At 50.6% G+C, this 12060-nt stretch overlaps 1 protein-coding gene across 1 annotated transcript in view; it reads right to left on the minus strand.

Moving 5' to 3' along the window:
* Positions 1 to 10217: 10217 nt before the first annotated feature.
* LOC131562946 (spidroin-2-like) overlaps positions 10218 to 12060 on the minus strand; it is a 28914-nt gene continuing 27071 nt past the window's right edge. Inside the window, exon 9 of the mRNA XM_058812748.1 lies at positions 10218 to 10737. Within this exon, the coding sequence (XP_058668731.1) occupies positions 10218 to 10737 (520 nt within the window). The remainder of the gene's footprint in view (positions 10738 to 12060) is intronic.

Below are 12060 nucleotides of genomic sequence, written 5' to 3' on the forward strand. Positions count from 1 at the left end.
ATGATCACTGGAATATAAACTCTACTTCAGCTGCTGCTCTTGTCCTTCATTTGAATGCTCGGGGGTTTTTCTCGTAACACCCACTCAGAGGCAGAGCTCCTGCCCAAACTCCAGCCGGGGATCTTCTCAGGTGGCCTCACCCGAACTGAGAGGGAAAGGTAGGAAAATGCCAGAGTGGAAGGATGTGATTGGTAGGAAACAACAGGGATAAAACTGTCTCCTAACAGATTATCTAAACCTCAGCCACCAGAACAACTGGGATGGGAATTCAAGTGAAGAGCCGTGCCCGAGAGCCAGCACCCTCACCCAGTTCAAGGGAGCTGGCAAAGCCCCCTGAACACCCCGAGTTCAACGCTGCGGGCTGCAGTCCTGCCGGTGCCGGCACGGTTCAGCCCAAAGTCCTCGTTCCCACCTCTCTCCCTCTGCCCCGGTACAGCTCCCTAACGACGGGCCCTTTGGAGATAAATGCCCGAGTGACGGCAGAGTGACGAGGAGGACTTTGGCCCCCTCCTGCGAGCACCAGCGGGACACAGCGCAGTGATAACCCTCACTCCAAATCCATCCCCTGTGCTGAGCCAGCCCCGGCCTCCCTGCTCGGAAAGCCACGGGCAGGGGGAATGGCACGGAATGCTGAAGTTGTTTTGCTGCAGTAGCAAAGCAGCTTTTCTCCCCCGTGTCCCCACAAACTCCCTCCAGCACCACCCTGCATCCTCAGCTGGCAAAACCAGGGCTAAGATAAACCCTGCAGCCTTACACCAGAACTTCTGCAGAATGAACCCTAAAATATTTGGAGACATGAACCCAGAATGACTAAGAAAATCATGTCCTTTTCATTGATACATTTTTATTTATTATAAAATACCCCCAGAGCTGATAGCTGGTTATGCTGCTATTCAGAATTTTACCCATCTACTCTGCTGTACCTTTAATTTTAAGAAGTTGAGGGCTTCTTTTTTAAGCTGTTGAAAAATGCTGAGATGAAAAACATTTTTGCAGTTCCTTACCTGATATTTACAATAATTGGGGCTTTATAAATGTTTGATTAAAGTTGTTCTAAGCATTTCTTATCCCGATATTACTGTCCCCTAACTGTGTGCTGTGACTGTCATGAAGGAGTGGTTCACATTCCAAACTCAAAAGATTTTTCTTTCTCTCACGATGTTCTCGGGTCACACTTTAAATTACCTTTTTTTCCCCCACTCTGGCCATGACTCAGCAGTGCTGATTTGCATCGGGCTGGCACTTTGCATACAAGCTACAGAGAAGTGATTTAAATACAAAATGGTCAAATATTTCATAGACCTTATTTGACCTTCTCCATTCCTGTACTATCAATATCTCTTCCACACGTTTGATGGGAAGGGTGACTCCTGGCATGGGATGCTAGAGATTGTTCCAGGTTTCTTCACATTACTATCACCTCTCTGCACCAGCCCCACTGGGATTTGGATTCGCCATCTCTTGCACTATGGAAAAAGCTTCCTGCTCATTCTGAAGATACACGTGCTATAAAAAGTGGGAATAGAAGAATTGGTACAATGAAATGAAAAGGTTTTTGGGAAAGTCACTGGGACTTGCAGTAACCATTTGTTGATGCACTTAAAAATTTTATTTAATGTAAGAATCCCTATGTTGTAGTTAACTCACTTTTTAATGGTGTGTGTATATATATATATATATATATTTATATATGTATGTACCCAGACCCCTCCTTGCATCCAGCTGGCCAAGGCCACCCATCACAGAACACTCGGGTTTAACCCACGGATGCTCCTGGTGCCGGGGCGAGGCAGCAGCATCCTCTCCAACCCCCTCGATGTCATGTGAAAATACAGCAGAAAACATTTTCCCTCTCGGCTTGGCACGACCTCGGTTTGACTTTAAAAATGACTGTGCCGGGGGTTTTTCTCTTGGTTCTTGTTAACCACCACCACCTTTCCCTCATTACTGGAACAAACATGAACACATTTGGACTGCATTTCAAATTGTTTTAAAGAGAGATCGTATCTCTCTGTGCCCTGTCAGGGCTCAACTTTTACTTAAGGTATTGCTTATATATTAAGCATATTTTATTTAAGAACAACTGGTTTTTTCAGGATTATATTGGGGAAATACAATACCTCCAGCAGATTAAGAGACATTGAATTAAAAACTCTGAAAGGTTTCTTTCTTCAAGGAAGCAAGGCATCGATTGTGCTAAATTACCAGTTTCTGCTGAACCACTATAATGCACTGACTGGGACAGATGAAGCATTTAAGACCAGCCCAGAATGCCACTAATGGCACTGGCACATCAGGCGTGATGTTGCAGCCATAAATTGCCCACTGGGTTCCAGATATATAAGTCCCAACATAATAAAATCTGGAAAATCACATTGTCCTTGCAAGCCCGAGTTCAGTGGATCAGTCAGATCCCTAGTAAGTGCAGGTCTGCACTGATAAATAAACTGCAAGGTAACAGCTTGAGAAGCAGTGTTTTAAATTTTTAAAGTAAAATATTATCTATAAAATCTATAAAATGTTAAAAATAAGAAATATTAGTTTCTGCAGAGTGAAGTTCTGACTGAACTTCTTTTTTTTTAATATTGTGAAAAGTAAAATCTAACGTAATTACAGGGATAACACTTGAATATTATGCAAGTGCACGCTTAGGCCTTTTGGAAAGAACAAGATTTCATATGTTCTTCTATTTTAAATGCCTGCTGCACCTCCCGAAATCCCCGGGGAGTGTGCTTAGCAAAAGGTGAGCTCAACATTTCCGAAGGCACAGAGCCGCTCCGCTGGGCGGGGAATTCGGGATTTCGGGCATCGGCGCTGTGCGGGATCGGCACAGCGGGCGCGTCGAAAGCTAGCGGGAGCCCGGGATCACTCTCGGGGCTGCGGGTGACATCCCTGTCCATGAGGCAGCCCCGAAACGAAAATCCAGCAGTGCTGTGTTTTTATTTTATCTTAGAATGGCTGAGAACAGCGGGGCTGGTGGCGGGCTCCGGGGGACGGACGGTGATGCGCAGCAGCCGCTACCTGCACCCCGTCCGTCCCCAGCCCCGACCGGGGCTCGGCCGAAGGCGCTCCTGGCCCCGCGGCTGGCGCAGCTCGTGGTTTGGGGGCTTTTCTCGCCTTTTGGCCCCCCCGTGCCGGGCGCGGCGGCGGCGCTGGAAAGCCCCGCGGGGCGGCTGCCAGGCGGCGGCGGGGGCGGCAGGAAGGCGGGCGGACACGGGCCGTGCCCGCGGGGGCCGGGCTGACGGGAGGGAGGGAAACAGGACGGGAGCCGGCTGTCCGCACGCCCGCGACACGCCTTGGCCGCCCGCCCGTCCCCGTGCGGAGCCGGGGCTTGGCCGGGCGAGAGGCGGCGCTTCCTCCGCTCCCCCGGCGGCGCGGCCCCGTCACGTTCCGCTCCGCATGGCCCGGGCGAGCCCGCCCCGCACGGCCCGGCACGCCCCGCACGGCCCGGCCCGCCCTCAGGGGCCGCCGCGGGGGCGGCTCGGGGCCGCGCAGCGCCCGCCCCTCACGGACCGCGCTGGGGCCAACGTGCCCTCAGAGCCGGCCCGGTCCGCCCCTCACGGACCGCGCCGGGGCCAACGTGCCCTCAGAGCCGGCCCGGTCCGCCCCTCACGGACCGCGCCGGGGCAAACGTGTCTGCACAGCGGCCCGGCCCCGGGGCAGTCACACGGCGCCCGCCCCTCACGGGCCATGCCGCGGGGAAAGCACCCTCACAGCCGGCCCGGCCCGGCCCCGGGCAGCCGCACACCGCTCAGCCCTCACCTCACCCCCCCTCAGAAATGGTGTGAATTCCGCTCCCCGGGGACACAGTGGATGTCCCGGCCGGGCAGCGATCCTGCTGATGGAAGAGCGTGGGAAACGGTGTAAAATGAATGTGACATTTCCTTCTTCACACCTACGCGTGTGTGTGAGCGGCCTCAGCGCTGCCTCGCTGCGTGTGCTGCGCGCAAGGGACGCTCACTGTCCTTTCCAAATTCATGGAATCATAGAATGTTAAGGGGTTGGAAGGGACCTTAAATCCTGTCCGTGCCTGCCATGGGCAGCGGCACCTCCCACTGCCCCAGGTTGCTCCAAGCATCCATCCTTGGATGCTTTCAGGGATGGCGCAGCCACAGCTTCCCTGGGCAACTTGTGCCAGTGCCTCCCGACCCTCACAGGGAAGAAGTACTTTGCAGTATCTAAACTAAATTTTCCCTGTTTTGATTTGTACCCATTATTCCTTGTCCTGTCACTACAGGTCATGGTGGGGTCCCTCTCCAGCTTCTCTCTAGCCCACTTCAGATACTGGAAGGCTGCTCTGGGGTTTCCATGTAATCTCTAAATTGCCTCCATGAGTCATTAGTGACCATCCCTCACCCACCTGTGGTACCTCAGTGTCCTCCTGCCTCTTGTACCCACCTGGATTTTTTTTTTTTTACTACACAAAAGTGGCTGCTGGGTCTATTTTGCCCCACATAAATGTCTCCTTGGTCATTATTGTCCCCACTTGTACTACAGCTGGCACAGTGAAGCCCCAAATGATTAAAGCACAGACATGAAACATTCCTCAAAGGCCAATTCTGTGGCTGCCAAGTCCGGGACTGAAAAGAGATGCCTGTGCAAAATTAATTTGGTTTATCTCTGGCCATGGATTAGAAGCCTTATTAGATATTCATCTCCTGCTTTTTGCACGGAGCCCTGTCTAGCCGGTGAGCAGAGCGGAGGGTGCTTCTTAACGAGCAAGAACTCAGTGTGCTGCTTTACCTTTGTAACTCGGGGTGTTGCCTGTGGCTGGGAGACCCACATGCCTCAAGCCACCTGTGGGGCAGTCAGCCATGCTCTCGCAGCTTTTTGCATGGGGCCAGAAGGTTTCATGGACACTTGCAGCTAGTGGAAGTGCAGTGGGAGTTAGAAGATTAAGGATCTGGTTGAAGCTCTGAAAGGGAACTGCCAGACATTGGGCTTGAGCCCATCAGGTCTTTATCTTTCAGCCTGTTCCTCTGCCTTCCCCTCTCATGGCTGCTTGCGCTTACATCCTTGTCTGGCCCGCAATCTCCCTTCCAGCCCTACTGCTCTCTACCAGTTTCTGAAAAAAAAAATTAGTTTGAGCTAAAACAAATTGCAGTTTCTCGCACACAAGTGCAGGTGTTGTCCTCCTGGTGCTTGAGTGGGGCAGCTTCCACCCCCAAAGATCCCTAGGAAAACAAGGAATATCCCATCTTCAGCCCAAGTGCCCAGGCTGAGCCCAGAGCATCTGCAGTTGCAGAGGAGAGCCCACTGGCCCTCACAGTGATGAGATTCTTGGGGAATTCAGCTGGGAGCATCTATCAAACCTCTGCTGAGAAATGCAACAACTGCAGCTTCTCGGAAGCTTATCAGTTATTAGCTTATCAGGTCAACGACCTCGTTAAGATGGCAGAACTAACCCTTCTCTCCGCTGCCAGGTTTTGTTGGCATGTCGGCATCAAACCTTTCCACAAAAAACTATTTTAGAATTATTTTAGCATGGATAAAATATCCCTGCCCCCTTGCTTCCTTGGCAGAGAGAGCCAGTGAACCTTTACAAAGTTGTAATCAGCTTGAGACAGAGGATTTATGGTGGAGAGTGTTGGACAACCTTTGTGATCATCTGGAATATTCATACAACAAACAAGAGCAGGGCAGTGTACTAAGGATGTGTGTAGGTTATTAAGATAAACGTCTGGAAGGAAAGTTCAGTCGCGGTTCTTTCTGCAGCCTAGGAAATGTTCGTGCCAGGCACCTTGTGGGCAATGACTGGGTGGTATGGCAGTGAGGAGAGGCCAGAGTCCACTGGGAACAGCACGTCTGCTGGGAGGCAGCACTGCTGTGACCTCTGCCCGCGGCTTGCCGAGCACGTCCGTGCTGGACCAGGCTCTCCGGACAGAGAAGGGCTGTGGGGCTGAACTTTGGTGGGACAGGGAGAGAGACATGCAGCTGTCCCAGCTGGAAAAGAAGCAACGTGACAGTCTTTGAGCACATAAATCTGTGTGTCTGTCAATGATTTATGTGCTGTGCGTTGTGACTCCCCTCACGTGGGCAGGGACCTGAGCCCCAGGCTCACCCCAAGGTCCATCAAGCAGGTCTGCAAATGCATTAGAGTCACAATAGGATGGGGAAAATAAATCTTTATACAACCAGCTGTTTTCATGTACCAAGATACAGCCACCTCTTCTGTGTCCTCAGTGATGACAAATGTGCTTGTTTGGGTGAAGTTGTGCCCTTCAAAAATCTGTCTTGTGATTATTACAATTTTGATTAGAAATCTCTTGCTCTTTCTGACAAAACATGGCTCGCATAACAAAATAAATGTGACAGACAATTGGCTTGCTAATAAGTGCAATTAAGCAGTATGGGGGCTTGGTTCTATCACACTTTATTGGGAAAGCCACAGAATTTTTTATGCAGCTGGTTTCACGGAAATGAAATCATTAATACTTTTGTACAGGAATGCCATGGAAATCCTTTTATTTCCTGGCTCAGAAGACACACACCATTCTTCAGAGTGAAGGAATTAATTTGGCTCCTCTTTGTTACTCACAATTATTTTCTGAACCCCTCACCCAGGGACCTCTGTGGGGTGGTCTCACTTGAAGAACCTCACCACTGGGTCAGATAAGGTTTACATCAAAGATGGTCAAAATACAGCTGTTTGTTAATAATGCAGTGAGGGATCAGCCAGGATCCAAGAAAAATTATCCATCTTGCTTCACCTGGAGTCTGAAAATGCTGTAGCCCCATGCTGGCATTGTCCCCAGTGCCATTTGTACAAGGGAAATTTGTACAAGGTGTTATAATTCCAAAGAGAGGTTTTCTTTTATTTCTGTGTGGCTGGTGGGCTCTTCATCGGGAATAGGGATTGAACCTAGACCTGAGCCCCATCCAGCCATCTTCATCAGAGCACTTTGTGTTGATGAACTTATTCAGGGACTCCAGCATGCCATTTTTAGGGCATATTTTCTATTAAAAGGAAATATTTGCTGGAAATACAGTACCTGTACATTAATTGGAATATAATTCTGAAGAGATGGGGAACCTGTAAGATGTTGTGCTACAGAAGTTGAGAAATAGAAGTAATTAGTGAAATATAGCATAGACCACCCCTAGGAAAAACTGTTGTGTGATCTGTGAATGAACCCAGGCAAGGGCAACAAGCAAGAAATCAGGATGGTTAGCAGGTCATGGATTCATGGGACGGCACAGCTCAGAGACAGCTGTTAGCACAAAACTGCTGCTGGAATGATCAGATCAATAGTGACCTGGGTGGAAAGGGGAAAGGAGAGAGAGCCAACCTTCCCATGAAAGCAAGCACAAACAGCAGGAGAGAGGAGCATGCAGCTGGTTGGGCTGGGGCTGGGTTATTTTTCAGGAAAAGAAAACTTTGTCTAGTGAGAATCATAAAAGGTTGCAAAATCAAAGAGTCGTAGACTGGAAGGGCTTTGGTAAATATTAACAAATAAGGACGTACATGCTTTGAAAGACTAAATTAAAGGCAGTGGGAGCCTTTGCAGGGATTTGAATGGCTGGGGGTCAGTTCTTAGTGAGGTTACACAGGGCTCATGGCCAAGGGGTGCCCGGGTGGGAGCTGGGATCCTTCCTTAGGGCATGTCAGTGGCTGCTCCAAGGAAAGGGCTGTGCCAGCAGCACATCTGTGACAGATACTTCGCAGTGAATCTTCCTGCAAGGCACAACATGGGAGCAAAAACAGGCTGGAGAGGAGTCAGGAGCTCAGAAGGGGTTGTGAGGCAGACATGGGTGGAGGGGCCCATTCATAAAGGCTGACAAAAGCATCTCCCACCTCTATAAATGAAGGATTGTCAGTTCCATTTTTGAACTTTGCCCTCCCTCGATGATTTGGCACTTGCACGGTGGCTGTTCCTGCCTGTCTTCACCTCAGCAGTTATCTACCAGCAGGGTCTGATTATCTCGGGGCAGCGCTCCGTGCCTCTGACATCCCTTAATTAAACTATGACAGTTGCTAACTATGGAAAAGGAAAATACTGGAGGGAAAAAAGCCTTGCTGCATTCTCATTAGACCACAGTATTCAAGAGACTTTGGTGCCACACAGGAGAGCAGTACAAAGGATATTTTTGATGAGCTTCAGTAAAGGTGCCCTTGATTTTGGTTTGTCTCTAATTGTGCGAGCTTTGATCTTGATTTCTTCAAGAGATATTTTACTGTGCACTTAGCACTGAGAAACCTGAACAAATTTTCTTTGTCCAGTTTCTAAGAGAGGAAAAAAGTTTCCACTGGAAAATGATTCCAGGGAAGGTTTCACCAGGGGAAGCAGCATCTTCAGGATCTGTCCCTCTAATTGTCTCCAAATAGGTTCTACAAAAGGAAATGTGCTCAAGTGATATGGAACACATGCATTGGGACAGGTGAAGTCAAATGCTGACTCCAGGGATGTGTTTCATGCTTGGCTATCATGTGCAGGGAGAGAAAGGTTTTAGAAAGGCAGGAAAGCAGCTGAGGAATATTGCAAGGCTGTGTAGCTGCACAAACCCAGCTCACGGCCTGGGACTTCTTGGCCCACTCACTCTCCCTCACATTATGGCTCCAGTTCGGACTGGAAGCCTTGTGGGAGGGAATTTCTGCATTTATCACTTGGAGTGAGCTCCTGGCCTCCCTGGGAAGACTGTTGAAATCTCTTTTCTAATATGAATCATTTAGTGTTTTGCTTATTAGTAAAGCAAGAAAGAAGATGCAAACTCAAGGTAATTGTAAAGCTGTTTTTAAATTAATCTTGACATTTAGCTGCTTGACAAATCCGAAGCCTCTGAAATCATTGCACAGCTGTAACAAATGAAGTTTTTATTCAGAAGAGAACAAGACTGGAGGTTTTTGTGTTTCCAGCCATGGCTTTACAGCTAAGGCTGCCAGGAATTAAGCTTTCTAGAACTAGACTGAGCTCACAGAGGGAAGAGCCTTCACTTCAGAGGGAGCTCAGGCTGCCTCAAATTAATACTTGATTCAGTGGAGCCTCAGAATTGAGCTGAGGCATAGCTGGCATAAAGGCAATGCTGGAGAATATCTGTGGTGTGAGAACAGCTGCACTCAGGCTGTGAACCCTCCTCTTCCCAGCAAGAGCACAGGATAAAACCTGCTGAGACATCCTTGGTACCCTGCCACGAGCTCCCTTCTTCTGTGCCTTTTCATTTCTCCCCTTGCATGAATATTAACAGCAGTTGTTTCCCTCTGAAGAGCTGCAGTGTTAAATCCAGCCAGCGGTGCCTCCTCAGTTGTGGCAGAGCCCAGCTTAGTAGAGAGGAGCTCACTGAGACCCCGACAGCTGCTGTTCTGCAGCGGTGCCATGGACGTGTGGGACGCTGGAGCAATGCTGGTGACTTCTTGCCATTATTGACCTGGGCTGGATTTAATCAACAGCCGTGGCGAGCACAGCATTTTCAGCGCTGTGCCCTCAGCGCCGGGTGCCTGGAGGTCAGCGGTGGGAGGGAATGCTGGCCTGGAATCCGGGGCTTCCCTGCCAATAGGCTCACAAAAGGCAGGGGGAAAAGAATTCATCTGAAGCTTCACATGTTCCCCGGAATAACGTTCCATCACAGTGAAAGTCTAGCTGCAGTGTCTGCAGCTCCTTCATCATGAGTCAGGGGAAAACCTCATTTTTATTGGTGTGAGTGAGTGAGTGCTTTAAGGGGCAGGTCTGCAGCTGAGGGAACATCCCGCTCCCAGGTACAACACTAACCTTTAGAGGTGCTGTGAAAGCACTTTTGCCTCGTTGTCTCCTGGCTGTTTATTTCCCCCCCCCCCCCCCCCTTTTTTTTCCTTTTGCTTTAGCTATCTGCAGATTCCTCCGACGAAATTACTCAGGGAATAAATCACTGCCCCGTGAAAAGCACCTAATCAAACAGATAAGTCTTGCGTTTCACCCTTGCCTCTCTCACTCCCACACATGACTTTGCATGTGAATCTTTAAGACCTGTATGCCCTATATTTTTTCACTCTAATGCTGCAATTAATCACATTACATAACCAGCCTACTGCTGTTTCTAATTAAATTTTTCGGGGAGGGTGGGGAGGGAAGAAAGAACCCTGCATTTAAATACCGTGAAGGGTCTGTCTTGAAATGACAATGCCAGGAAGCGGCGAGGGAAGGCTCCCTCCATCCTCCTCCTCTCACCCCCGTGCGCCGGGAGCTGCGGCGCAGGCCCGGCTTATGCAACATCCCACGCCGGCGTCTGACTCACGCGCACTTACCTCACCCAGGACAGGCTAAAAATAGGGATTCATTCTTAACTCTGCACAGCCGGGCTCTGCCTCGCTCCCGAGAAGACCCTTGAGGGATTAAAATAGAGCGCGCCGTGCGCTGTGTTTCCTGCCGGGGCTGCGCGCCCCGCTCCGGGGAGCGGGCAAACGCCTTCCTCCTGTCCGGGGGCTTCCCTCGGCTTCCTACAGCGAGAGAACCGGGAGGGATGGGCAAACGCCTTCCTCCTGTCCGGGGGCTTCCCCTGCTCCATACACCTGCTCCATACACCGACAGCCACCGGGAGGGATGGGCAAGCGCCTTCCTCCTGTCCGGGGGCTTCCCCTGCTCCATACACCGACAGCCACCGGGAGGGACGGGCGGGGGGCGGCCACCCGTCGGGGAGCAGCGCTGTAGGAACTGCGTGCCAGCAGTTACCGCAGCTTTGGGAAGGGACGCCGGGCTGGAGGATGTGAAATCAGCCCTGGGCTGGCTGGGAGGAGGCTGCTGCTCCCGCAGTCGGGATGCACCGGGGCTGCGGGAACCGGGCTCCCTCAGAACTCTCTCTGCAGCTGCGGCTGAGACCGGAGCGCTGCCCCATGTCCCCCCCCTCGCTCCGGGGTGCAGCCAGCTCTCTCCCCACACCTCCCATCTCCTTTTGGGAATGGTCCAGCACAGGACAGGGCTGACACAGCTCATCTCTCCCGGGAGAGGAGAACATCCCTCCTCGGCACAGGGATGTTCCCACCTTTGCTGTAGCAGCACTGCCCCGGCTTTGCGAGGCTCGGGGCATGTGCACAGCCCGCACTCCTGCTGGGGGATGTCTCAAGAGCTCTGCTGCCAGTTTAAAACAAAGCTGTTTTCGAGCTGTCCTGGTGGCTACAGAAGGAGCCAAAGCGCAGACAAGCATCCCAATACTCAGAGCAAGTAAACTTCCAGATGAATTAGAAAACTTCAGAAATATTCTGGCAATTGATACATCACTCCAATGAATTTTCTGGCTGCCCTGAAGAAAAAGTCCTGGAGTCTCGGCTTGGTGTAATTGGCACCGGGCTGCTTCCCTTCCCCTCTGCTTTCTCAGCACATGCATCTTTGGCTGAGAGTCATTTAGAGGGGCTGGAGATGTTTTCCCCTACAAATTCTACCTTAAACAATTCGAGAGTGAAAATAAAAAACCGTACTCATTTTATTTCCACTGGCCTTTGGAAAACATTTATTTCTAGGTTGCCTTATTTTCCCTGGAATTTCAGTCTCAGCCCATCTTTAACCAGGCAGTCAGGATGAGCAGTGAGCCAGAGGTTCTTGTGGCAGCGCTAACCCAACTGGACACTTTCTTCATGGATTTACCATAACAGTAGAATTTCTAAAACACAAATCCTTTGCTTGAGGAGATCCACGACCATTCCCTGATTCTGCAGCTAACTTTAAAATGTTTTGTAAGGAATTTTAATCAGATTATAATGAACATATCTAATTCCTAAAGGTCACGTAAAGACTTGTCTTTAGCTTTCTGCTCCTCCCCGAGGGCACGGGCAGTAGCGGGGTAAGGTAGCTGCGTCCCGGTTATTTTGCCTCGGGCATCCGATCCCTGTGAACTCCAAGCTCAGCCCTCACCCTGTGGCAGTCAGCATCATTCACTTCATTCAGAGCTGCCCTTGCTGGCCTGCAGAGATGCACAGGAGGATGTGGTTTGGTCAGCCAGGACACGGTTCCCTGGTGGCTCTGGGGGTGGCAGTGGGGCATGGCAGTGCCTCAGACACTGTCACCTCGGTGCCATGGGAAGCTGAGCTCCTCCTTCACGGAGCCAGAGTTCAGTGGGATTTGGGGAAAGGAGCAGGCAGGAGGCTCTGATGCCATG

The sequence above is a fragment of the Ammospiza caudacuta genome, chromosome 12 (genome assembly GCF_027887145.1).
Source record: "Ammospiza caudacuta isolate bAmmCau1 chromosome 12, bAmmCau1.pri, whole genome shotgun sequence".
NCBI classification, from domain to species: domain Eukaryota; kingdom Metazoa; phylum Chordata; class Aves; order Passeriformes; family Passerellidae; genus Ammospiza; species Ammospiza caudacuta.